The sequence below is a fragment of the Paramisgurnus dabryanus genome, chromosome 2 (assembly GCF_030506205.2).
Source record: "Paramisgurnus dabryanus chromosome 2, PD_genome_1.1, whole genome shotgun sequence".
NCBI lineage: Eukaryota > Metazoa > Chordata > Actinopteri > Cypriniformes > Cobitidae > Paramisgurnus > Paramisgurnus dabryanus.
Genome location: NC_133338.1, coordinates 42,400,093 through 42,428,057, shown reverse-complemented (window position 1 = coordinate 42,428,057; position 27,965 = coordinate 42,400,093). Strand labels below are relative to the sequence as shown.

The 27,965-nt window shown below is 39.2% G+C and overlaps 2 protein-coding genes and 1 long non-coding RNA gene across 5 annotated transcripts; 1 reads left to right on the top strand and 2 right to left on the bottom strand.

Annotated features, from left to right (window-relative positions):
* Positions 1–246: 246 nt before the first annotated feature.
* irs4b (insulin receptor substrate 4b) lies at positions 247–16,916 on the bottom strand. Of its 3 annotated transcripts, XM_065289070.2 has the most exons (3): positions 14,324–16,916; positions 13,183–14,221; positions 247–1,075 (listed from the first exon to the last, which is right to left on the bottom strand). In XM_065289070.2, the coding sequence occupies exons 1-3, from the start codon at positions 16,632–16,634 to the stop codon at positions 973–975; spliced, it is 3,453 nt and encodes a 1,150-aa protein (XP_065145142.1). In that variant the 5' UTR covers positions 16,635–16,916; the 3' UTR covers positions 247–972. The 3 variants fall into 3 exon arrangements, with proteins under 3 accessions (XP_065145142.1, XP_065145140.1, XP_065145139.1); XM_065289068.2 differs by having other exon boundaries at positions 13,178–16,916; XM_065289067.2 differs by having other exon boundaries at positions 13,183–16,916.
* Positions 16,208–27,532, bottom strand: gc2 (guanylyl cyclase 2). The gene is made up of 19 exons (XM_073812881.1): positions 26,623–27,532; positions 26,094–26,398; positions 25,621–25,975; positions 25,450–25,534; positions 25,254–25,350; positions 25,051–25,176; positions 24,828–24,908; positions 24,537–24,713; positions 24,234–24,390; positions 23,994–24,143; positions 23,751–23,899; positions 23,444–23,607; positions 21,730–21,922; positions 21,224–21,398; positions 21,055–21,153; positions 20,791–20,885; positions 20,252–20,337; positions 18,903–19,051; positions 16,208–16,346 (listed from the first exon to the last, which is right to left on the bottom strand). Exons 1-18 carry the CDS (start codon positions 27,305–27,307, stop codon positions 18,931–18,933), a joined length of 3,300 nt encoding a protein of 1,099 aa, XP_073668982.1. The 5' UTR covers positions 27,308–27,532; the 3' UTR covers positions 16,208–16,346; positions 18,903–18,930.
* On the top strand, positions 18,419–20,705 carry LOC135778648 (uncharacterized). The gene is made up of 3 exons (XR_010544602.2): positions 18,419–18,710; positions 18,902–18,970; positions 20,138–20,705. It is a non-coding gene; the product is annotated as an uncharacterized lncRNA (long non-coding RNA).
* Positions 27,533–27,965: the final 433 nt, after the last annotated feature.

Sequence of the window (27,965 nt, the reverse complement as noted above, 5' to 3'; positions counted from 1 at the left end):
CCAAATTTAAAAAAATAACTATACACAAAATATATAAATGAAATGTTGTGACTTTTTTTAAATTCTATTCTAAAAGCTTAAAAAGTCAGATTGTTAGCTGGACAAGTACAGCCCTCAAACTTGCCAACAGCATGCATAATAGTTAACACGGATACTTTTTGTACCTGCGAATTGTGCTGTTTATTCACATCAAGTGGCAGAAGGGCTCTAAAAACAGGTTTTTTTTGTTGGGTACCATAAAGTAACTTGAGAACTACTGTATATTTATTTGGATTATGTAATCAACAACTCTCTGCTCACCCTGGTGACATTTTAGCAACTGTAGCAGATTTCATCTGGCATCCTGGATAGTCCCAGAATAGACCCTACCTCTTTTTCAGTGCCCTCTACCCCCCTTCCTCTCTATCTTTGACTTCAGCGCGCTTTGCAATGGTCGAAAGTGAGTAAGACAGATGAAAGACCTATGTTTGGGCTGCGCCACATACCAAGAAGGCACCGCAAAACAGCCCTGGGGCTCTAGCCAGCGAGAGCGGGGATAGCCGGTGCAACATCAACGCTATCCTGGCACTCGCACACATCGAACAGTGTTAACAGTATAAAGAGGAGGTTTTTACGGCCCAAAATTGTGCGTGAAATATAAAATGAGGACCTAAATGAGACATTCATAAAAAAGACACTACTGCCATACGGTTATCTCCGCTCCGTACCATACCAATATATGTTTTCTCTCATAAGTAAACCGTAAACATCAACACTAAAATCTTTCATTGCACCTGAAATCTTTTTGGGCAAATAAATACAGTTTGAATGTATTCTTGTGATGCTTGTAAACAGCATGCACCTGTCCAGACTCTGATCTCCCTTTTTTGATGCAGCGAATAAAATGTTGTGATGCGTATCGCAATGAACTCATACAAGACGGAGCCGCTCTAAGACAGCACATTGAGAAATGAAAGTCAGTTAACACAAGACTCAGGATCCTTTTTGTTGTAGCGCAGGGTCGTGTGAGGTTTTGTGCTCGGGGCTATCGCGATATCTGGCATCGTTGCAAGAGCCTGATGGGACAGTTCTCAATCTAAAGAAAGAGAGAGAGGAAGAAAAACATTATAAACAAGTTGACTATATTATCACTTTGATATGTAATAAATAAACAAGCATTCAATAAGGCACAATATCATGTGTGACCCACCCTGGCCTGGACCACAAAAACAATCCTATTGGTCTTTTTATTTATTAAAATTTTGATTTATACATCTGAATAAACAATCTTTCCATTAATGTACAGTTTGTTAGGACAGAACAATATTTGGCTGAGATACAACTATTCAAAAATCGGGAATCTGAGGGTGCAAAAAATCTTAATATTGAAAACAATAAAGTTGTCCAAATGAAGTCCTAAGCAACACATATTACTAATGATAAATAAAGTTTGTATATATTTACAATGAAAATATCTTCATTGAACATGATCTTTACTTAATATCTCAATGATATTTCATATAAAAAAAACATCATTTTGACCCATACAATGTATTTTTAGCTATTGTTACAAATATACTGCCGTGCTAACTATGACTGGTTTTGTGGTCCTGGGTTACATAATATACAAAGAAATTCAAACCTGTACATTGAAGGGCTTTTTCATATTTATGTTGATATTTCTATGTTATGCATAATTGCTGCCTTCACGTGCTATGGAAAAGATGATATTTTCCATTTGTGAACTGGTATTTACCAGTGTGTTGTGTTCAAGTGCTTTTGTTGTCGTACTGTATCACGTGAGTAAAATTGTCAATGACACAATATTGTATAATCTACAAAAACTATGCGCTAACAGTAGTGTACAATGCTTATCATTCACAACTCTTTAGTTGCTCTCCGCCATTTTGAGAAGGTCAAAGGTTATCTCATCTCAGCAACTCAGGCATCAAAATATTCTACGAGTTGCCCAGTGGAAAATACCACATGAGGGGGTGTTCATGTGACTTTTCCACGTCAGCTTTTGGTATTTACCATAAATACCATAGCACGTGAAGGCAGCATATATAGTGTTCCTGTAGCTCAGTAGGTAGAGCACTGTGTTAGCAACACAAAGGTCATGGGTTCGATCTCAGGTAACACGCATACTAATAAAAGAAATGTACAGACAGATTTAATGCACTATTGCATAAATGCAACGCAAGGTAGTTTACATTCAGTGCATACTAAAGACCCGATCTCATAATTCCCTACTTGTCCTGCCTAAGGATAAAGCAATATTTCCTTCTCCTGTTATTAAAATCTCTAACCTCTTGTTTTTTGGGCAATGAGGTTGCAGTATGGACTGGTTTGACCCCGGTGCATACAGGCAATGGTTTTGATAAAGGTCTTTGTCCCATCTAACAATGCTGGTAGGGCCATAATACAGGGACTTTCAGATCTCTGTGCTCAGAGGTCATCTGGAGCATTAGAAATGTTGCCTTTTCATTGTATAAAGTGAAGGGCAGATCCAGTGGGGTACAAACAGTCTCATAGTTCTGCTTGATTTAAACTCTGCCTTCGTGCCATTGTTAACACAAAGAAACAACAACATCCTCAGTCTGCCAAAAGAGATCGGACTAAAAACTCATATCAACCCAAAATGATACAAGGGAATGAGAAAAGAGATTGTAAGGCTATAGCCTTAAATTTAATAAGAGCCCTCTAGATTTCTATCTTTAAATAATGAACTAATCATGACCTAGACTAAAAATCATTGTGAAGTCGGACAGAGACTGCATGAACCAAAGCACTTGCACATTTGCCAATCTCATTTACAAACGTAGGACAGAAATAAAAGATAACCCCAAGCCAACTAAGACCATTTATAGAGCTTTAAACATGTCCAGGTGTCAGCCAGGTGTTTAATAATAACCATCTTTGTGGAATCAAGGAGATCCGATCTCCCAAACTCTCCTATAACGTGAACAGCAGTTTTCAATGCAAGGTGATGTGCGTCACTCCACAGACACTAAACTCCACGTGCGTCACCCGCGCACATGGCAAGCATGTCATAGTGCAATGCCACAGCAGGCTGGCGCTATACGTGGAACAATGACCAAACCAATGCTGCCCGCCCCCCTTTCATTCCCGGCCTAATTTAGGGTTTGCTCTACCAGCTTACGGCAGTGGGATTGCCCCTCTGCCCAGTGGGAGTCTCTTCTATCACTAGTAGGCGAACCTGTGAAGGGTACTACCTATTAATACAGACGTCATTTGTTCAATGCCACTATGTTGGCAAAGAGAGTCGATTCATATGATTAGGATGCCTTCAAGCAACCCACAAATACCGAACACGGCCACAGACACCCACACATCACCTTCTGTGGCAAGTTTTGTAAATGCAAACGACTGACCTTTGGTGTTGCTTCACCATTACAACTGGAGAATCCATATAAAGTTTCTACCCCTCGCTAAGTTTCCAAGTGTGCTCAATATTCATAGCTGTGGTCTCATTGATTAAAGTGAAGGTGGGTGTTGCTGGGGTCCGATGGATCCTTCTGGCAAACCATTAGTTTACCAAAAGAGAAAAAGGGTCTGGTTCAGATATTCTTTAACCACTCTTAAGTCATCTTATTCCTTCAATATTCCCTTAATATTAATAAACAATGAAAAGTGGTAGAAGACAGAATGTTCTGCTAATAAAACTGTTTAAAACACTTTACTGTAATTTCAATTTACTATGAATATAAGTAACTTCATGTGCTAATCCCATTATAGTTACAATACTTAAAAAAACATCACTACTACTTACGTTTTGTGCAATTGGATTTTTTTTTTATCTAAAGTGACATCACTCACAAAGATTCACTATTGCATAGTCTGACCCGATTAATCAACTAATCGTTTGCAGAATAAACGTTTTTTTTTTTCATATTAAATGTATGTGTAATGTGTATAATAAATATGTATATATAAACGCACACACGTGCATGTATTTATTTAAGAAATATTTGCATGTGTATAAATATTTGTATATTTACATATAATTTATATCATACATAAATACAAATATTTAATATATCAATATATTTTTCCTTAAAAATATACATACATGTGTTTGTATTTATATATACATAATATTTGTACAGTGTATAATAATTATGTAAACAAAAACTTTTATTCTGCAAACGAATAGTCGTGACTAATCATTAGGCAGCACTTGCAGCCCTGACAGCCACAGTATCCACCGAACTCTCCTTAAAAGTGGACAGCATTGGCAATGTGCGTCACTTCACAGACACCACAATTCCATATGCGTCACCACGTGCAGATCACAAGCATGTTACAGTGCAATGCCACAGCAGGCTGCCGCTATAAGTGCAATAATGACCAAACCACTGCTCCCCCTCCGGCCTAATTTAGGACTTGTTTGCCAGCTTACGACAGCGGGATTGCCCCTGACCCCAGTGAGAGATGAATGTAGGAAGGATTTACGTATTCAAATGTCATTTTCAACACATGGTAAAGCTTCACCATACAGACATGTTGACGTTTTTCCTCAAAAGAGCAGATGCAGACATCCGCCGTGTGATTTTTCACTCGCGCAACAAATCGGACTAAAAACAAACAAACAAGTACATTCAAACTGTTTATGTGCCCCATCCACTTCCATAGAATTTTTTTTTGCTACTAAAGAAGAGAATGGGGCTTCTGATTGGTTTGTTTACAAACATTCCTAAAAATATCTACTTTTGTGTTCATCAGAATAAATAAATGTATACAGGTTTGTAGCAACATGAGAGTAAAAAAAGATGAAATAATTTTCATTTTGGGGATCCTTTATGAGTCTGAAAAAAAATGCTCATTTAGAAAAAACATGTCAGATGTACTTTGCATCTAAGCTTATTAATAAATAAATATTTTGTAATAAATAAATTTTTAAGAAGCATGATGTGACCTTTTAAATAATTGCCATTTACCTGAATAGATTACCATACAACTAAGCTTAAAATATATCTTGTGTTTTTCTATCCCTATACCCACAAATGATTAGTCATGCTTATGGAGCATGTCATCTCATGTGTCAGTTCACACCTGCCAACAAAACACATTACACCAAAACTACATTACACAAACTGCCTTAAAGCACTTGCGTCTATTTATTTATTTATCTTTTTTAACTTTTCCCCTTCAGTTTAACATTATGACACATTTGTCTTTCAAACACTTCTGTCTCTAAAGAATGGCTGATCGTAAACATGCTGTTTGAAATTACAAACCACTTCATGCTTTCACACAGAGTTTGCTAGTTAGTCAACATAGAAAGTGCTGCACATCGTATGTGTACTATTTATGAATACGGTCTTGTGCGTATAAAGCGTCAAGACCGTATTCATAAATAAAATGTCACACAACTTCTGCTTTGCTAAATGGAGACTTTATTTAAGGTCACATTCTTCCTAAAACAATTTTTCAAACTTTAGGTAGTGTTTTATGTTTTATGCAAAATTATAAAGCTTAAAGTTCACTGCCAGGCGATATATTTTCTTTAACAGAAAGCCAATTTCAAAGCCTACAGCGAATGGCCGGTTTGGACTACAGCCCTCTACTTCCTGGTTGATTGACGTCAATGTAAGAATGGCTGTGTCCGAAATCGCATACTGTATAGTAGGTACTGAATTAGATGAAGTACCTACTTACTTGGCGTTAATGCAGTAGGTACTGTATAGCATGAATCCTAGTAGTATGAATGAGATTCGGACGTACCACATCCACCTTGTTGATACATCACGTGACATACGTCGTCATCACGTCATGTCATTCCAGCGCAAAAACAGCCGCATGCCTCTTCTTCTACATTGGATAACTCCTCTGCCAGGGCATCATGGGATAGTGAAGTGTCCATCGTATGCACACTGCAAAATCTAACCAGAAGTAGTAGGTCATCCGGGTACTTTTCGCATACTGTTTTTCGAATACTATGTATTCGGACATACTACTCGCCTCGCCTACTGCATTTCGCATACTATATAGTATGAAGTAGGCGGTTTCAGACGCAGCAAATGTGTTTGACTAAACTCCGCCCACAGGAGTACGTCAGTCGCCAGCTAAGCTCAAACGGCTCTGCTAAGCTGCTGCCCAATCACAACTCACTAAACAAACTACACAGTCAAAACTCGTTACGCATTTCTGAAGCAGGGACTTCATAGAACAAGGAAGACATCAGCCTGTTTTTAGGACAAGTAAATTGTGTGAAAAATACAGCTTTTTTACACGTGAAACATAAACACTTTATATTGCGCACTGTAAACACTATCAAAGCTTCAAAAACACATCAAGAACGGGAGCTTTAAACTGATTGAAGGTAAATAAATGAAAAGTGTGAAAAATATAGAGAATGATAAAGTAACAGAGCGTGAGAGAAAAATAGGACAGGTAATAAAGAGTGCCAAACTGGGATTTATGGTGTGGTTGCCAAGTGAGGTTTTCAACTTTGATGTAAACATAACACACAGGATATTACAATAAAACAAACAGTGGTTGAGTAAATCATGAATAATGATAGTGAAGTGGGAAGAACAGAGTAAAACAGTATTTGTACAATTCTTTACATGAGTCTGGAAATGTCCTATTTATTTTTCCTATTTCAAAGTCCTCAAAGGGTTTGAGGCCATTTAAAGGCACAATATATAAGATTTTGCAATAGCTTCTAAAACTTTTTTTCATTATCTCATCCATGAACGTGATTTGTAAGACCTGTCAGATGCATACCCAATGGTATTACCCATTGGCACTGAAGGTAAAAAGTGCAAACTCCCACCATATCACGTTTTTTACAGAATCATCAAGCTGCAGACGTTATTGTTGTTTATCGACCTCTAGTGACAAAAAGTACATATTGGGCCTATAAAACTAATTGATTAGGATGCTTCTTTAGACTCAGTTGCTATTTCATTGTAACAGTGATGATGTCACTGACTGGTGGATGCAAGGAGGATGTCCTACTCTAGAATTATGGGTAGTGTAGTTCTACGCAAGAAATGCAACTAATAAACTTTTCTAAAAGATGTCACACCAATATATTTTTAAGGTAGATATGGCTTGATACATCTGCTAAAAACCGATAAAAAATGAATGGTAATTTTACTTTTGGCCTCGACTGCTGCACTGTATAGGTATGACCACGATTATGTGTACGTGCCTAAGACTGTGAAGCTAAGCACGCCATGTTCTGGACCAAAACATTCCTGTCATCTCTAAAACCTAATTTGAGTCCATAGGCTTTTAAGAAGCTCACGCAATGGCTTATGTAGTACTTGCACAAATGCACAACAGAAGATATCAGGGACATACACACTCATGAACTCAAACACACTGCAGTCTTAGATCTGTCCACACGCTAACATCTATAAAAGAGGAAAATAGGAAAGTTGTACATTTGAATAGCATTCCCAATGTTAAAGTTCACTCATCCTCATGTTGTTCCAAATTCCTGTGGCTACGATTCTTTTAGTATTCATTTTTGGTGAACCATTCTTTAAGGGAATCATAACAACCCATCTGTCACGCATCTACTAATCATTGTGCACATAAACATGGGGTGAAGGTCTCTTTAGGGAGGAAAATTTTGTTTGCTTGCATGGGGTCAAAGTTTCAATCTTAACGTAGATCAGTAACTCAGTATACCAGTAAACTAGTGAGGGTTGAACTCTATGCTGATAGAAACTCATCCACAATCACTAACAAACAATATTGGCTTGCGGCAAAACACGTCAGCTCACTGATTGCTTTCATGTAGCTCAAAGACGATTGGCAGCAAAATATAAATCTACCGTTATTTGTAATATGAAAACTACATACAAAAAAAACCCTCAATCCTAATTTAACTTAAAATGTTTTCACACACGCAATGAGCATATAACAAAGAGAAAAATATTATTCTTCTACTGTTCATGAGATAAGGAATGTGTGTCAAAGTTCTTATATGTAGTTAAAAAAGTGTGCATGTTTGAACAGAATTTAAAACAGGAAAGGGATCTTGTTACCTGTGGTCCTCATTTCCTGCAATAAGAGCAATACTGTTCAGCACATGCTATGGTCATAAATAAGGTATGCTCTCAAAATAACGTTGTAAATATAGGCATATGTGATGTACAGAAAGGGCATGATGCCTCTGAGCAGGATTTTAGTTCAACACATGAGCCGCACATTTCTTTAAACAGTAAGGTCTCCGTATACAGCTACACTAAGAATAGGTTAAATTCACTGCTAGTATTAAGGAAATCAAGTTATACTTTATACATTGAACTAAATAATTTTGCAACTACATATCAACACTCTTTCATTAAATTGCAACTAAACCCTGGACTGGACCACAAAACTAGTCGTACAGGTATATTTGTAGCAATAGCCAACAATACATTGTATGGATCAAACTTATACATTTTTATGCAAAAAATCAATATATTAAGATATTTTGGGAAATTTCCTGCCGTAAATATATAAAAAATGTATTTATCATTAGTAAGATGTGTTGCTAAGGACTTCATTTGATTTTTTTGCAGTATCAAGTTCCATATTTTTAGATAGTTGTATCTCGGTCAAAGATTGTCCTATCCAAACAAACTATACATCAATGAAAAGCATATCAATTCAGCCTTCAATCTCAATAAAATAAATTGTGGTCCAAGGTCACATGTGTCAACTAACTCTCATTAGAGTAGTAGTAGACTGTTAGGAGTAGGGTTATGAAAGGGGATAGGGTTAGTGTTAACATGTAGTTGCAAAGTTATTTATATTATTCAGTTGAATGCCAGTTAAGGGAAACCATCACAATAAAGTGTTAATAAGCAAAAGTTAAGCAGACAGTCTAATACAATATTGGTAGTTGACAAAAAGTTACAAAGCTACTTATTTAAGTTAATAAAATGTTTAAAGTGAAATAAGGTGTTACTGAATTCCTGGTACACTTGTGAAAATGCTTTTCTGTGAACAGCTGATTATTAAATCTAACAATGATCATGATATATTAAATGTAGCATATTCTTTTGTGGGCTCATTTATAGTCTTAAATCAGACATGACTGTATTAGACAGACAACGAAAACCAAAATAGCAATTCCTGACATATCTCTGCTAATTTTGAGGATCTGTGAAGACTTAAAGAACAAACTGTCCTGTTCTTTGCTACCTTGGCTGTTTACCTCATGTTGTGTGAAAGTCCCAGAGTGAACTCCGAAAAGCAGTACGTGTCGTGATTGAAACGCATTCCTGTGTAGTTATGCGCTTGCTAATTTACATTCCAACAGGACAAAAAAGATGCATACCCCATATTCAGACAGGTCCTGGTACCGATGTAGCCAAAACATTAGCTTATTGTACCAGTTACCATGCACAGAACGGACCTGCACACAATGTAGGCAGAAACTGATGTAGACTAAATTGCAATTTAGTGAGTGATTATAACTTGTTGCACAAACTTGCTTTAACCATATGACCAGCTCTCCATAACGGCGTCATAAAAAGTCTAGTTTTGTGATAAATAAAACTTTGACTTGTTGTTTGCTATTGTGACCACAACAGGTGCGATTTCTCTGGAACCCTCTTTTAGAGATATCAATCAGGTAATATAGGCATTTAATCTGTGGCATTCATAGGGGTGGAACCTGTTGGTTCAATATCAATTTTTAACTAGTCATGTAAAATATTAATGCAAACCAGTCTTAAGTATAGATTATTGCTGTTAGGATATTATTACGCAATTGTGAGGTAAAATCACAATACTTTTACTTCGCCATAGCGTTCCATAAAAATGTCCACAGCAAATACCAGCAGCTATGGTGAAGATGGCAAAGGTTTTTGATTTAATTTAGTCACATCCTGATTTGATTTGCCAGGATAAAGCTGTACTGGTGTTGCTGTGGTTTAAGTATTCCTCCATCAGCACTAGCAGAGTGCTCTTACTTTAAAAAGGAAACCCAGAGAAATGGAGATGGATAAATAGAGACTATTACAAAGAAAAACAAGGAGTGAACTAACAACAAGAGAACTGTGACAGTACCATGGTACTTCAAAGAGTAAACCGGCACTGCTGTGGTATTACAAAAATACTGATTCACCGTTGCTCCAGGTGGATGAACACAGAAGGCTTAAGAAAAACATTTTTCAGCACTGATGCATCTCCTGCAGCACATGTCCTGTGCCGAAACTGCTAAACCTATTAATCCACATCAAAGAACTAATAGATGAGCCAACAAAACATGCACACACACGAAACCGTAATGCGTACTTGGTAACAATACTTGGCAAAAACAGACAAAATTAGGCAGGGATGTCAAAGCACTGGAACTTACAAAGTTGTCATAATATCAGTATACACATGGAATGACTGAATCAAACTGCCTGACCTGTACTGGTATAAATGTAAACATAGTCAATAATCATAAGTGAATGTAAACAAACGATATTTTGAGTGAGAAATGCTAAGAAATACCTAAAGGCTGCATGTCATTGTCAATAGTGTAGTTGTTTCTGCTGTAATATAGAAATTGTTATTGTGATTCATGACCTGTTTAATTACTGACAACCTTGAGAAAAAGAAAGAACATGAAAAAGAGGAGAAACAAAAAAGAGATGACATAGTAAGAGACAAGTAAGAGATGTCAGAGTAAACTAAATGCACTTCTAAGTTGCAATATCTAAAAAGTAGTCAAGATATCAACTATCAAGTAAATACACCAAAGGCCAGCACCATTTAAAACCAGTATGTACTACACACAGGCAAAATGTTTTGGTATGATATAGTTAATGTTACCAGTCTTGTGCATACCTGTGCTGACAGGCATGTACAGACAGTGAACAGGCAAACTAGGGATGGGCATTTTTTAGTAATATGATATTGGAATATTTGAGCTCATAAAAAAGATCTTTAAATATTTAAATGACGTCAATTAAGACAACATTAACCTATTGATCATATTAATATGTTGTAGGGAGAGCTAATTAAGCTAATTTGTTTCAATTTAACAGAAGTCAAAATTAAAAATATATAAAACTTCAAAAATGTATGTCTTAATTAGCTCCCCCTACAACATTAATATGATCAATAGGTTAATGTTGAAAGAACTTTGTTATTTAAAACGGAAGCATTCAAGTAAACGGTAATAACATGAATGTACTTGAAGCAAAAATAAAATTTTAGCAAATGCAAACTTAAAAGTGATGCATAGCTTTAGTCTACATAAATGCTTATAGGTTTAATATAGCAAGTTCCTCTTCAGCCCTTTCACACTGTTATGTTTTAAAATAATGAATTGTTCATAGTTTATATTGGTAATCTTCTTATGCACTGACTGTATTCATCAGAAAAACACCAAATAACTTCCCTTTTACATATCGCTGTTCTCTGTGCGTGTGTGGTGTGTTCCCTCACACGTGTCCTCTGCTCATGATAAAAAGCATGGCCGGCTAAAATATAAAAAAATTTATATGACACTTCAACTCTGATAATAAGGGTAAAAATGGTGGCGTAGTATAAATTAAAGGCGTAAACATGGCAAAAATGTGTATTAAGGTAAACATGGCCTTATTCTGCGATCTGAATTGGCAAAACAAACCACATACTAAAACATAGGTTCACTTCTGACATGATACGAAGACAACATCTAGGAGGCAACTGGAAGTCACAAGCATACGGCTGATATATGTAACAAAAATTATTTTATACGTGAAAGGTGTAATGTTTTTAATACTTCGACTATGTTAGAGGACAAATGCTACTTTACTATTAAACACCAAGTATGGCTTTCATAAGTTAAATTTTGTGGCAATTCCTGTTTGTTTGAGTCTGACATAGCGGCTCAGCCAATAGCATGAGTACGCTCTGAGATTAGCTGTTTGAAAACGGTCATTTGATTTGAACCACCAGTAGAAGAATAAAAGCATAGCAGCCTAGCACAGCCTCGAAATGTTATGAAGCCTTCAGCTATTGATATGCCAAGCAAATATGTTACAGCTAAACCCAGCAGTCTATATCTGTATCAGTTGGCTATGCCTGTGTGTCATCACCTGAGTCATGCACCTACATTACTGTTGTCTGCCAGGGGAGAGGAAGGGGATGAAAAAGAAGAGAGAGATGCTAGAAAGTCATCACATGTTTAAAGCCAACCTATTTCACAGATAGAAACACACCTCCATCTCTGGTTCAAATATGATAAACAAATGAGTCATCCAGAGCTTGCTGAGAACACTGACTCACTCACGATTCATTCTCTCACTGCCCCTGCAGCAACACACACACCATCAGCCAAGTACATTACAGGCCCTTTAAAGGGATAGTTCACCCAAAAAATGAAAATTCTGTCATTATTTACTTAATCTTATATTGTTACAAACCTGTTTAAATTTCTTTGTTCTGATGAACACAAAGGAGGATATTTTGAGGAATGTTTGTAACCAAACCAACAGAGGCCCCATTGACTTCCATCCTTTCTTTTTCCTACTATGGAAGTCAATGGGGCCTTAAAACAAAGAGTTTTATACAGGTTTGTAATAACATGAGAGGGAGTAAATTATTACAGAATTTTAATTTTTGTGTGCACATAAAGAGGATGTAACATGATTATGATGATGTCAAGAAAGGAAAAAAAGAACAGAATCTGAATATGCGCTGAATACAATGTAAGTGGCTTAAAACATCTTACAAACTTTCAGACTTTATCTGAAATGTTATCACAACTTGTGCATTCAGACTTTTTTCCCTATTTGTATTTGTATTCTCTAGGAATTGAACCCATGACCTTTTTGCTTCCAACGCTATGAACCATTAATTGGGCTACAGGAACATTTTTTATATACAAAGATTTACTAAATATGGATATCAGTATATGAAATAAAGATCTACATATCCAAAAGAACAACACACACATATAAAATACTGATCCAGAAAGAAATATGTCTTAAAAGTGAACATATCTAAACCAACGTGTCACACTAAAAACATTAAACCCTAACTGCGATGTCATTAATTTAAAGCATGTTTAAGGCAAAATTCTCCCTCATTTATAAGCTGATTTGACAAAAGCATTGGTTAAATAAATAAATGTAAACATTTACTTCTACATGATTACTTCAACAATTTTAGTTATAACCAGTTAAGAGACAATAAATTTCACTTCTCATATATGAAGTCATACACACATATTCATACAGCAGCTTACCTTACCTAGATGCTGCTGTAAGTAAATCTATGCTGGCGTAGGCACCGTTCTCTGGGGGAGTAACACTGGGTGATGGAGAGTGAGCGTTCCCAGCCCGGAGGTCATCTCTCAGGTCTAGGGCAATGTAGTTTAGGCCATTCTGGTGTTCCGCAGGTAGAGTCCTTCCAGACCTCACAGAGGAGGAATTGGGTCTATCCGAGGAGGTTCCCGGTGTCACCTCACTGCCAGATGTCACACTGTCCATCCAAACAGTGTCAAAAGATGCAGAGTTCTGACACTTACTGTGCCCCGCCTGCTGACTGTTGCTAGGCACTGTGCTACACTGTGCATCCAGGCCACTTTCACCTGATGCACCTGGTGATGTGATAAAGGTCTCCGAGCTATGTCTCCGCCTGCCCTGAGGATCAGCACGGACAACTTTGGGCTCACTCGGGGGGCTGAAAGGAAAAAACTGCTGCTCCAGGACACACAGGTGCTCAAGCATGGCTGTAGGGCTCTTACATTCCTCTTCATCTCCAAAAGACATTTCTGTGTAGTCGTCAGGTTTACCCATTGTAAGTCCACCGCAGTGAGAGGATGAGGAGGGTCGGATGTAAGTAGGAGGGTTCCAGGGGGCTACTAGAGAAGGTCGAGGAGATTGACTTTTTGGTGGGAGACCACCCACCTCAACGGTCATGTAGTCCTGTGGCAGGGGGGATTTGCGTTGCTCCCTGCTGACGCCGATTGCGGGGGAGCCTTCAGTAGATAATGAGCCGGTAGGATATGCGGGCCGATCCCCAAATTCAATATTGATGTATTCTCCAGGGCTAGAAGGACGCACTGCCACTTCACCTGTCGGCAAAGCGCTTTGCAAACTCCGTCTTCCCAGCGGTAGGCGATTCGGCCGAACCGCAGGCCGGTCAGCGCAGCCATTATGTAGTGAGGCTTCAGACGGTGGGTACCTGCTAATGCGATCTGGGGTGGATGTGTGCTGGGTGTAAATTGGTTTGGCAGGGGAACTCATGGGTACGTAATCAGCGTGATCAAGCTGGTCTCTGGTTGGAGCTTTGTATGAGCGAGGGAGAGAGAAATATGGACTGTAAGATTTGGGGACCACAGGAGTGGTCAAAGCGTAGTAATTGTCAGTGGAAAACTTTTGTGCATTACCTGTAGATGTGTTTTGGGACATATCCATGTATTCTGTATTCTCGGGGCGATTTGAGACTCTCCGTCCATCTCCTCGTCTGCTACTTTCAGGACTGGGTGGGACAGGGGAATCAGTAGACCCACTTCTACCTGGGAGCATCATCATATAGCCTTGTGAGTCGACGTGATGGGGGACAGGTAAAGCAGGACTTTGGACACGTGGGATATTTGGCTGCATAGGCATGTAGTCTGCATTGTTGGAGGACGGCAGCACTCCTGCCATCATGGGCATGTACCCATCATCCTTGGAGGGATCTGCTAGCCGTTGGCTAGGGGGCCGGTCCTGGCTATGTTCAGAACTGGAGCTGTAGTCAGAGCAGAGGGAGGAGGAGGTAGAGACGGTCTGTGCACTGCTACCCCAAGAGCTACTTCCAGCCTCGTCCAGCGAGAAAGTGGTCTGGGTCATCTTTTGATACACAGCCACACCAGCAGCACTAGCGCCCCCAACCTGCCTGGAGAAGGAGGGGGTTCGCCTCCTTAGCGAGCCAGTACGTGAATCTTCATCAGCGCTCTCATCACGGACCGCCTCACTTGTGCTTGCTCCAGACCCATCGCGATTCCAGCCCATAGCCATGTAGTCACTGAGGCAGTGCTCCTCGCGTATTGGTGGTGTGTTTCCAAGGGAGTCAGGGGTGTTACTACGTACTCTGAAGTAGCGAAAATCTCCAGGGCTGGAGCCGTATTCATCAGAAGAGTTGAAACCTCCATCGCTAGGGGATCCACAAATGGATGCACTGGATGGGCGTGTGATGGTGTCCGACACAGAGCCATGCCCACTGCTGCTTGACATGCTGACCGGGCTGGTGGTTGAAGGAAAGTGTGACACAGGCAGCGAGGCCGAACGAGCGTGATAGGTGGAACCCGGGGGGGCACGAATGTAGCGGGCCCCAGCCCCACTGCTACTTTCCTGGCGGCTCAGGTTAGCACGCGCCGTGTTGAGATGAATGAGGCTACCCGTCACAGAGCGAAAGGGGCGGTTCATGGTGCTCTCTCCTTCACTGGAGGTCCGAAATCTGTATCCATTCGCTCCACTGCTCTTCCTGCTGGGAGGAGTTCCCACCACAGATTCGGTTCGAGACCGCCGCTGGAGCCCCGTCTGACTGGGCGGAAGGTTGCCCAGGTGCCGTCGTGTGGTGATGAAGCCCATCGGGTTGGTGCTAGATGACTGACTTTTACTCCTAGGCCTGAACTCAACATAAGCCTTAAGTGCCTTCATGGTCTCCAGAATGGTTTCGTGCATGTTTTGGGCCACCACAGAGTCGTCCACCTGCATCCAAACCTCTCCAGGTCCTATCGAAGAAGAGCGGCCGACTTCTATAAAAAAGAAGCTCTCCGAATGGCCACAGCGTCTGATGTTCATCAGCTGTAAGTTCACACAAGGCGTTTCAGAGTTCAGTTTTACAAGGTGGAGGCTCTTAGCAGACAGGCAGAGTCTATACACACCAGTTAGATTTTTAGTCTGGCCCAAGCCCTTTGGTTTAACATTCACTTGCCACACTTCTTTAAAGTCAGTACCTGGAGTTACAGTACCGTAACCATCATCAATGTCCTCCGCATCCAGGTTGCATCTCTTTCCCTCACTCATCAGCTCACTGAGCGCCTGGTACCACTCCTCCTGTTCCTGCTCGTTTTCGGCGACAATTGCAAAGTATTCGTCTTTAGTATACAGAGCAATAAGATGCTTATTCTTTGAATCCGCCCTTTTATTGACAGTGAAACACTGATAAAGATATATCACCCGTTTCGGGGGAGATGCAGTCACGGTAGGTCCTCCAGATGAGGCTGCAGAAGCGCTGGCGGAGCTGGAGCGAAGAGTGTTGCGAAATTTCTTCTCGCTGTCGTAGTATTCAAGTCTGCTGGGGCCCAGGTGACTCGACGCCCGCAAGACGAAAAACCTCTTATGGCCATGTTTCTGCTTTCTCAGGTAGCCGCACTTTCTGATGTCGTCTGACACGGAGAAACTGGCGTTCACAGCTATAGCAGGGGAGGATGAGGTAGCGTATGTGTTGCTCGCAGTCAGGGCCGAGTCCTCATGTACCCGGTTAACACGGTTTCTCGCCGGCGACTCCAGGTGGTTTTCGTGACACTGCTGGCGTTGATGCGGTTCACCCGTCTGATGGTCGGAGTGCTGTACGCAATCCAGTACGGAAGGGGGTTCCCCGACAGAGGTGTCGCCGTTTGCCGTCGCAGGTTTAGTTCCTACAGCCCGCTGTTGCGTTTCCAGCAACAACATTGCGGCTTTGTCTTCTTGGTAATTCGCGAGATTTGCCATCAGTTTGAAGATATTTAAGGTCACTTTACCTTCGGCTTATAGACAGAGACCCCATTTTTGTTTGGGGGAAACCGTGGTGTTGGGCGGCGCGATTAAGTCTTTTCACTGTTGATCTCCTGGCCGCCACATGAAACGTAGGTATTCCAGCCAATGCTCCTCGAGCTTAATGCCAGCAACTGCAACATGACCACATTTACCCGATCTATTATCGGTAGATCCTCCTAGCTGGCTACCAATCTGCTCTTCGCACCCTGTGTACACTACGGACCACAGCACAAACAACACATGACTCGTGCGTCATTCGACTCTGGGTGGGAGGGTGCGAGGCGAGGCAATCGATTGGACGAATCGTGTGATTGAAAGCGCATTTTCTTAAACTAAACCAATCGCGGTAGAGATTTAGGGTCTACGTCAATCCCGCTGACCAATAGTCTTACTTGGAGTTTCACTGCACTGGCAAGTTGTCGTCTGATGATTGACAGAGTTTTGTCCAATGAGATATAAATAAGCAGGTTACGTCAAGGTATGTAGCGCGCTTATTGGATGAAACATTTGACCGAAGGGTCATCCATCCCATCACGAGCTCTGTCAGGGTTGTTGTTGTTGTTATTTATTCTTTTCGTGAGGAGTATTGATTACTAGTCATTTTTAAGTGCTGCAGCTAAATGCGTTTAGGTTTAATTTTTCTATATTTGCAAGCCATGAGCAAATAAATTATTTTGTAGTAGTTTGTCTGTGTTGATATTTTAGAGGAGTATTTGCAATAGATTGATAAATTGTTACAATACAATAATAGCAACAAAGTAGCTGATAATAAAATATAATAATAATAACAACAACATAAAAGCAATGCTGCTTCATAACAGAATAGCAATGCATAGTTTGAAAGATTGAGTGTAAACAAGTTTCTGGTTTGATTCGTTTTTCATAGTAACCATGCTAAACTTCCAGCCACCTTTAACCTGACACCATTCACTAACTAGTATACTTGTTATGGCCGTATAAAACAGTTATTCCTTAGATCCAAAATGTTACAAGAAGATATTCAAATGTATCAAAGCTGGGTCAAACAAAACATGCATGAAACAGTTAGCATGGGCTGCAACTCAGTTTTCCAATTGCTTTTCATTGTTATTTAGTTTTTACAAAAAAAAATTAAAGATCTATGAACTGCTTTATTTTCTAAACATAAAAATTATCTGAAAATCTGAAAAATTATCACCAAAAATGTATACATTTCTTATAATAGAAAAAAACATAGCATTTCATTAAAGGCCCGTATCCCTGCATGTTAATTGTCCCTGTGGTTATAAAAAAATATTTAAAAGAACAAATGCACAATTTATGTTTTTGTATGCATGTATAAAGCAGTGTAAATAAAAAATAACAATGCAATCTTGCTTTGACCTAATGAGCAGGTTTTGAGAGATGGTAATCTGGTTAGGGGTGACCTCGCAGCTCTAAAGTCTTATGTGAAGTCAGTACTGGATAATCCACATAGTGTTAATGTAGGTCGCCATCTGCTGCATTTACTAATACAATAACAAGATGGCGCTGTTCTACAGTATTTCAGTGCTTTAAATATGACCTGACCATAAAGAAAAGACACAAATTAGCTGGGTTGCACCTATATACATTTGTTTTTCCAAAAATGACACCTTCTATATCCAGGTAATGTTTTTATTTAATTATTACACATTTCTACATTTGTCTACATTCATAAAGAAATTAATTACATGTTTATTGTTTTTCAAAAGTTTTTACTTTAAATATTTATTCATATAAGTTTTAATATTGGTATGGTGACAAAATATATGATAAAATATCACTTTGATGGCATTCAGTGAAGTCCAAAAAATGTAGGTATAAACATGATCTCATGATCAAACTAACATAATTAATCTATAGTTAAATCTCTTGTACCATTTAAAATTAAACTAAAACTTCATATGGCATTACTAGTTTTTACATGTATCAATATTTCAGTCACTGTTAAGTTTACAAGAAGGAGGATCTGTTTCTGGTGGGAATAGTCAGATCTGACTGCCTTCTTGCTGAGCAAAAGGTCCCCACAAGGTAAATTTAGGTCTTTGCTTCATTTACAGAGGCGCTTGATATAGTGAATATACGGCTACAGGCCTCTAATCTCCACTCGGACAGAAATGAGTATTGTGCTGTTTCAAGAACTGACCATCTCAAAAGCATCTGAATTGCTGCTATAAGAAACAATATCGAGTACTTCATATTCTGTACTGTTCTGCTTGCAGGTGTGGGGTCAAAAGGGCTTTGAAGGTCATCAGTGATGGTGGATCATGACATTGCCATCATCGGCTAGGGTGAGCTGAGCCACTTGACGTACAGTAGAGATTTTCCTCACTGCCTTCTGAAGCAACACTTTAAAATCTCTGGTTTCAGGCCTGTAAGATACACAAGCAAAAATGGAACACCAACCTTAATTTATATAATACTTCATCGCCAAATTACATTCATTTGACCTCAAATTCTTGTCATTCAAAAACACTGTTAAATATTTATGTTAACATTTGATACATTGAAAAACATTAACATTATTTTGCTTAGGACACCAAAACAGTATTTAATAGTATAAATATAATTTGTTTTGATCTATTAAGACATGATACATTGTATCATGTCTTAATAGATCAAAACAAATTATGAAACACTGAAAACAAACAAGACTTTCAGGGCATGACACAACACACAAACAGAAACAGAATCATAGCAGCATGCCAACACATAGCCAACGATCCATTTTGAAAAGCTGGCTATCCATATCTGAGGAGTGCCATCCAGTCTGAAAGAAGAGGACCTATCTTAGGAAAGTACACATCTTCAAAACCAAAAATATCTGAGGGGTACAAAAATTATGACATCACCACCAAATCACCCATTTAAAAATCTGATTTGATTTATGAGTAAAGTTTATTGTAAAAAAGGTTTACATCAGACAGATTATTAAGATGATAAATTTTATGCATAGCAAGTTAGTTAAATGACAGTTTATAAACATTTAACGAAAACCTTAAAAATATGAAACAGTACACTTTAAAATGCTAGATTGTTTTCAACCCATGGTTCGGTAAAATATGGACAAAACCAACTGCTGGGTTTAAATTAACCTTGCTGGGTTGTTTTCAACTCGTGGTTGGGTGAAATATGGACATTTTTGTCCATATTTTTTACTCAAGCATGGGATGAAAATAGCCCATCTTTTTTAAGAGTGCCGGAAAATATAATATATTTAAAGAAACATTACTTGAAAGTAGAAGAACTGAGTCCTGTTAATTGTTGGAGAATGGATCCAAAATATAAAATAAAATTGACAGTCTCCCATAATAACTCTATAACCCAGCCCAAATCCCACCACCCCAACCCCACTTCAAGTGCCACATTAAGTAATGTTATACATTCTCCATGCATAACATTACCTCAGTTTTTCTTCTTTGCAAGCTGTGATTCTGCTTTCCGCTTCTTGTATGCAGCTATCTCCTCCATCTGCAAACCATGAGCCATTTGCCTGAAAAATATATTGGATACGATAAAGAGAAGACATACACACACTGAAGGACACAGGCCATGGAAAGGCCCCCCCTTACCCTGACTTTAGTACAGGTGGTACGGGAAGTGGTTTGGTAAAGCCGTCCCTCCCGGTAAGCCAGTAGGTTTCTTCTATACCTTTCCCCTGTGGAGACGAGAAGACGGCAGGAGGACCTGTCAATCTAAACTTATTAGTATTCATTAAAGTACTATAAAAATAAAATTTGCATTGTTTGGTTAGTTTTGATCTTCCCTCTGATTGAACATTATGTGACCCTGTCTGTGAAATCCTGGCTAAAGTTTTCATCTAATTATTACATTATATGCATCAAAGTGTAATTTTTCAATCACTGATTTCACTTTAATTTCAATCTTTGACATGACATTACTCAGTCAATATTAATGATATCAAGGTTGCATTTTCACATTTTGTGCTTTACATTATATAAAATGATTGTATGTTGAAAGTAACAAATCACAAAACATGACTTTAGCAGAGTTTTCCCAGACTGGTATACAACAACCTGAATCAGTGCATCATAACACGATAGCGTAATTGTGAGATAAAATAATATAAACAGATAAATACAGAGCTCACCTTGATTTCAGTCCTGGCTCTTAACTCAACTTTGTATCCCAATTTCAAGTCCAACAGTATTTTCACAGTACTGGAATGGACATGGATTCTATATGCTAAAAACATACATAGCATATATATATACTGTAAGGCCATTTGTTAATAAAACAATAGCATTTGCTATTTAGAGGCAATAATACAGTTAATATTAGACATATCATTCATCTTGACATTTTAGCAGTTTCAGTCTTAAGCCTTTAATTTAAAGAATTGGTTCTGGCTTACGCATTCCAGTGGACTCCATTCTAGAAGCAGTGTTGACCGTGTCCCCAAACAGACAGTATCGTGGCATAGTCAAACCCACCACACCAGCCACACATGGACCTTATCAGAATGTGATATATTGAAAAAAATGTTCTGTAATCTTGTACCAATTTGTTTGGATCAGTCTCACCTGTATGAAGCCCTATTCGGATCCGGACAGGTACATCAGGCATATGTTTCATCTTAAAGGTGCCTACAGCGCTCAGAATGTCCAGGGCCATATTTGCGATCTCAGCTGCATGACGGTTTTCATTTGGCACAGGTAGACCTGATGCCACCATGTAAGCATCACCTATGGTCTCCACCTGCAAGCAGCGATAATGAAGGCTTGTCCAATTTGAATATTACTGCACTATTTTACAACATAATTTTTTTTTTGTCTATAATGCCCTTTGAACATTTATACACTATATGTATAAGTCCAGCATGTGTATGTGCACAGCGTAAGATATATTTGATTCACTGCTAGAGAAACATTCATTAGCATACAAAAATGTATACTATTTAGGACAACAAATAAATATCACAACAAACTAAAGGAAATCTGTGGAAGCCAACTGATTATGTCTGCAGGCACTGAGCAACACACAAACACATTTGCTTATACAGTGAATTTATACAAAAAAATGGTGTTACCTTATAGACATCATGATTGCCGATTATAGCATCAAAAAGAGTGTAAAGGTCATTGAGAAGGTCAACCACCTCAATAGGCTCGCTATTTGCTGAGATTGTGGTAAAGCCAACAATATCACTGAAGTAAAGACTGACACTGTCAAAGTACTCTGGTTCAACTGTAGTCCCATGCTTTAAAGCCTCTGCAACTGACCTAGAGAAGATTAGGCAACAAAACACAATTTAGTAAATAATCAGATAAAAAGTTCACCAAAAATTATTCATTATTTACTTTCCCTCATGGTTTCTCAAACCTATGCTTAATTTTTTTTTAACAAAAATAATTACTTTCTAAACAATCACTGTTCATAGCAACCATGGGAAAGACTTGATGTCAAAACACAACCAGGGCTGGCTCGTGGGGTTGTGGTGCCCTAGGCAAGATTATGAAGATAAGTCCCTACGGTAGCATTGTAATTCTGTATTTATTATTTTTAGTGAATTGTCATGTGTGGATTACTCAGATCTTATTAAATCTTTGTATTTCAGTGCGTAAAGAATGTGGACGACCATAATGTCTGTACTTCAAGGGATGGGGTGGAAAAGGCCAAAGCAGCCTGATGTCAAGCTGTAACGTTGGGCAAGACATTCTATTTCGGTTGAAAATGAAAATCAGGTCAATGTTAAAACCCAACGTGAGTTGGAGTTCAAGCTCTAAGTCGGGCTAGACGCTCCTTTGAATTCAAAACCCAACGTAGGGTTAATTTCAAAACCCAACGGCGGACTTACCTAAAATCCCAACGTCGACTTGACGTCAAATCAAGTCAGGTGGATGACAAAACCCAACGCCGGACTTATGTCAAATCCCAACATCGTCTTGATATCAAATCAAGTCAGGTGGATGTCAAAACCCAACGTCGGTATGACGTCAAAACCCAGCGTCGGACTGACGTCAAAACCCAACGCCGGACTTATGTCAAATCCAACATCGTCTTGATGTCAAATCAAGTCAGGTGGATGTCAAAACCCAATGTCGGTATGACCTCAAAACCCAACGTCCTATTGACATCAAAACTCAATGTCGGTATGACGTCAAAACCCAACGTCGATTTGACGTCAAAATAACCAAACTCCGATTGAGGTCAAAACCCTATGTCGGACTGACGTCAAAACCCAACATCGGGCTGACGTCAAAACCCAACGTCGGGCTAACGTCAGGTCTAACGTCAGGCAGACATTCCGTTGTTGTGTCGAATTCACACTTCCTGCCAGAATCTCCCCCTCACATGTGGCTGTTTTAAATTTCCTTCGTATAAAAGGACATTTATAATCTTTTCCACAAATATGACACAAAGACCAGTGATTGTTTTACATTGCCATGGAGTTGTTCATCTCTCTTTAAGTTTTTGTGATGTGTTTTGTAGCGTTGCAGTATATTGGTAATGTGCATTATGTATGTATATTGTGCATGTATATGGTGCATGTTATTGCTGCGGTGTAAATAAAGTTAAATTAATTTTAATTGGTGATGCTATTTTAGGGATTGTTATGTACTATTAACTACGTCAAGATGCGTATAAATCTGAAGACTGACAAAGCAGTGATTGTATAGAAAATGTGTAAAGATTCTTATAATAACAGCATATGAGGTTGGGTGATTGAATAATGACAGAATGTACATATTTGTGTGAACCCCTCCTTAAAAAAATATAATGTATGTGTGTCTATCGCTTACGGGGGCAACATTTGTGTTAGAAGTTTCTCAGTCTTTTGTTTCTCTATTTCCAACTCCTCAGTCCTTTCTCTGATCAGCTCCTCCAGGTTGGAGGAGTACTGCTCCAACATTCGCAACATAGAATCGATGATGTTGGTCTTCTTCCCTTTATTAACATTCTTGAACTGTAGAAAGAATGAAGAAGAGACATGAGAGAGAAGCAGGGAATGACATAAAAATTATGCAGTTTTCCATAGTTTGGAACAAAGTCATATTTTCTATTAATCTATTATAAAAATAACGGTTTGGAAGTATTGCTAATGTTAACCTGGTCAAAAATCTCTTCAAATGTAGGTCGTTTCTCTGGCTGCTCATTCCAGCACTGCTTCATAAGCTGAATGCACTCCATTGGAGCATGATCCGGGGACACAACAGGCCGGCACATTGGAGGAGGCTTCCGGACTTTTTGGATGATTTCTAATCAATATAAGTATTAAATACATAAATGAGTATCATACATGCATGCATCAATCAATAGCGGATCATGTGATTAATGCTGTGATCAACAGACCATCATAAGACAGCTCCAGTGTGCAGTATGGAGGCCCTCGCATTACCACCTCTTGCATGATGATAGAAAAACTGTACACGTCACCAGGCAGACTGCCATACAAACCAGGGTAACCCCCTCTCAATATCTCTGGGGCAGTCCATAGAAGGTCTACCGATAACAAGGCATTAACATTACATGCATGTCATGCAAAGAAATACGAAGGCATATACATATAGACACTCTAACTATAATACTTACCCTCGGCTGGTGGTTCAACATACGGAAATTTCTGAGCTTCCAACACCTCATTGTAGCCGTAGTCTGTGATTTTAAGCACAAAACGTCCATCGACCACACAGTTCCTAGATTTAAGCCTTCCATGACAGACGTTCCTGTGGTGGAGGTATTTCATACCCTGCGTGCCATTCAAAAACACACACACATGCTTTATGTATGGCATTACAAAATTATATTATTATTTGCTTCATGTACTTATTTAATTGCTTAGAAAAATTTATGAATAAAAACAGATCATTAATATAAAAATCTAAATATAAGTACCTTGATGAGGTCCATAATAAGAGAGGACTTGAACATCCAGTCCAGTTTGACGTCTTCATTTACCAAAAGATCTTCCAAGCTGCCCCGTGAACAGAACTCCGTTACTATGGCAAAGACTCCGCAGTCATGGAAGAAGCCAAGAAAGGGGTTAACGTTCTCATGCCTCATATCTTTCATCTGGTGTATGACAGGTAAGATGCCATGAAGAAAATATTCGACAGAGAACATAGAAGTGTTGTACACAAACAAGATAAGCACTAATCTAATTCGAAATTTAGTGGCAAAACCAACCAGCTCAAATACATCACTGGTATTAGGCGTGATGCTCTGGAAGTTTCCATATGGAAGTCTTTTCAACCACGCCCAGTCACCCTGTCAAATGAGCAAGAGCATACTTGTATACTAAAGGTGCCTTTTAAAGTATTCTACACTTTTTCCTAGTACTTTTTTGTTTTAGAAATCCACCTAAAAAAAATTATTTAGTTGATAGTCATGTTGAATGTTTTTCTTGTACCTCGTAAATGGCAATATTTGAATTCTCATAGGTGGCTGGCGATTGCTCAGACAGTGGAGACCTGAGGCTTCGCTCTGAAACTTCACTTATTCTCATCTCACTGGTTTTGTCATCCAAGCTCAGCTTCTGTTTTTCCACACAAAATAACTATTAGAGTTTGTCAATGCCTGTTCAAAGTGTATGTGCCTATGCTTGTTACTAACCTTATTGCTCAGAGATGGGTTGATAAATGTAACATCGTTTAAAGTCAGCAGAATCTTATTTGGGCCTCGCACCATTCGGATCTGATTAATTCTACGCCTATAGGAAACATTTTTAATTTTTTACTATTACTGAAGTTTTCTACACACACTGAATAACATAAAAACTGTTTCATCTAGATTGCAATGTGTTGCATACCTAATAAAGTAAGAACAGCCAATCAAGAAGAAGATAAGCAGAAAACCGCAGATGATGATTAAAACCGTGTTGAATAGATTCACACCTGTGACAGAGAGGGCAAACATTTTGCATAAAAAGTCCTTAAAATGCAAGTGAATCATACAGTATTATGTACATAACTCCACTTACCTCCACTACAGATATTCCCAGGTGTAAACCAGCAGCTGGAATCGCTTTTGGGTGGTCCCCCTTGAGGGTAGTGAATTGACCGACCCAAAAAGCGCACCATATCTGTCTGCATCTCTATACGATACGTAGGTTGCAACTCCCAAGAAAAGCCATCAGTATCCAGCACCACATAATCCAGCATGCCAAGCCCAGAGGAATTTGACTGTAATGAATGGCTAAAGCCTTTATATACCAGATTACGGGCATTTTGGGCAATGTTTCCCCCAGACATCCACTGACCTGATGCCCTGGCACTTTGCACAGCATGAGCCATGACCATAATGGAGGAGTAAATGGTGCCAAACAATGGAGACACCTGTTGGATGATAAAGGATTAGTTTTGTGCTGGTGAACAAAGTATCTAATATGTGCTTAGTCATCAATAGTCAGTATTAAGTCAATTTAACCACCCGACTACCACGTTATTTATGTACCTGCTGTGGATTAATGTTCATGGGCAGCTCCCCTTGCTCCTGAGCCTTTTCAAAAGCGTGGTAGAAAGACTCTTCCTTTGGAGACTCAATAGTGATGGTTAGCACGGCATCATAGGCTCGTAACAGTTTACTATTATGGCGCAGGGCTGGTTGGGCTATGTGATGGTAGGGAAGACTGTAAAATAGAGTATCATAAGGTATGAACACCAATGATCCATCTGTCATCCGCATGTCATATGCCGTCTCCAACAACAACTTTTGGGCTGCTCCACCAATTAACACTGAGTGCATGCAGAGAATGACCACTGCAAAATGCATCGAAAAACAGAGAGGACAGGTAGAAAGAGTAAATAAGGGGCAGTTGTGACAAATGAATAGTAGCTTTTTTAGTATCGTTTAATCTCTATATACTAAAGAAATTGAAATGCATTCATTATAATAATACAAAACCATTCTAGCTTAACCATTTAACCATTGCCCTAAATATGCATAGACAGTCATTCCAATATCAGCAATGTTTTAAACTCACAGCGAAGATCTTGCACCTTCTTGAGCTTGACCAGGGTCTTACACGCACTGTTGTGGTCATTACCAAAGGATGCCACTATGCCAACAGGCATTCCATGAGTCCGGAGGGCATCAGCCAACTTTATTCCCGTCTCCACCCAGACATCCTCGGCTGATGAAATGATGCCCACATGTGCCCAGCGAAAGTAGCGCATGAAGCTCAGCAGCACAAGGGTGGGAAGAGGCATGGTGCGGGAAAAAGTGGGGTGACTACGCGTGTCATCGAGCTCATATCCGATGCAAGACCAAGAAAACACTGCCTTATTCCAACTCTTTCCTAAGAGAGAGGCAGCTTCACAGTAACCTGGGTTAACAGGGCCAATAAACCCAGACGCTCGTGTATAAAAACCAAGAAAACGGGCGAGAGACTGTGATGTCACACATTCCTCTTCCAGGATCACATAATCAAACGTGACGCCGTGTGAGAGTGATGGATCCTTATTGATGCGTGCCACAGCTAACCGTGCGGCCACATCAGGATGAGCTTTGGTAAAAATGGAGTCACATGCCCAAGGTCCCACCACACCAACCTTTATGGTGGCAGCTGTGGAAACACGAAGCTGGAAAAGGCACAGAAGGGTTATAGTGGACCACAGTGGCCGGAGACATGAACTTTGGTATGGGTCTGGTGTCCTCTGGTGGCCCATGTTGGAAATGAGTTGTAAAAGACACTGTGTGGCTGCAGCATTGCAGGCTCACAGTTGGTAAGTTGGCACACCTTGAAATGTATTCATGTCAGTCGTTCCACAGTCAGTCACAGCAAACTGAGGAGAAAGGACCATATGTAAACCAAACTGATAAATCTGCTTGCTGTTAGCTTCTGACATGCTAAAGGTATTTACATTTTAATTTAAAATGGAATATGATTTAGTCATGGTATAAAGGTGCAGTTGGTATTTTGCAAAGTTTAGTTCATGACAATCATGTGTTAATAAGAGTCCTGCAAGATCCACAAAATATTTAATTACACTGTAAAAAAAAATTCTGGGTTATTTAGCATTGGGTCAAAATGGCACAAATCCAGCCATTGGGTTAAATTAACCCAGAAAATGTTTATATTTGACCCAAAAATGCAAATAAGCTTTTTTTTTAAGTGTGTAGGATTGTAAGTGTTTAAATCCTATTAAGAGTACACTAATGCTAAGCAATAAAAAACTTTTTCAAGACATTAGTTATTGATCATTTTAAACAAATATACTCTGTTATTTGAATGAATTACAGTCCCCAGGCAATTGTTGTTACATGTGCATATGGTTGGATCATTATATAATGTGATTATCTACAGCAGAGGTCTACAACTATACT

Bases quoted from the DNA above. Each gene is read 5' to 3' on its own strand.
- irs4b (XM_065289067.2), bottom strand. From the start codon at position 16,634: ATGGCAAATCTCGCGAATTACCAAGAAGACAAAGCCGCAATGTTGTTG. The intron at 1,076-13,182 runs GTAAGGTAAGCT...CTCTTTCTTTAG, and splicing joins TTACTTACAGCAGCATCTAG to ATTGAGAACTGTCCCATCAG.
- gc2 (XM_073812881.1), bottom strand. From the start codon at position 27,307: ATGGGCCACCAGAGGACACCAGACCCATACCAAAGTTCATGTCTCCGG. The intron at 25,351-25,449 runs GTATGCAACACA...TGTTTCCTATAG, and splicing joins GGCTGTTCTTACTTTATTAG to GCGTAGAATTAATCAGATCC. The intron at 24,144-24,233 runs GTAAGTATTATA...TGTTATCGGTAG, and splicing joins TGTTGAACCACCAGCCGAGG to ACCTTCTATGGACTGCCCCA.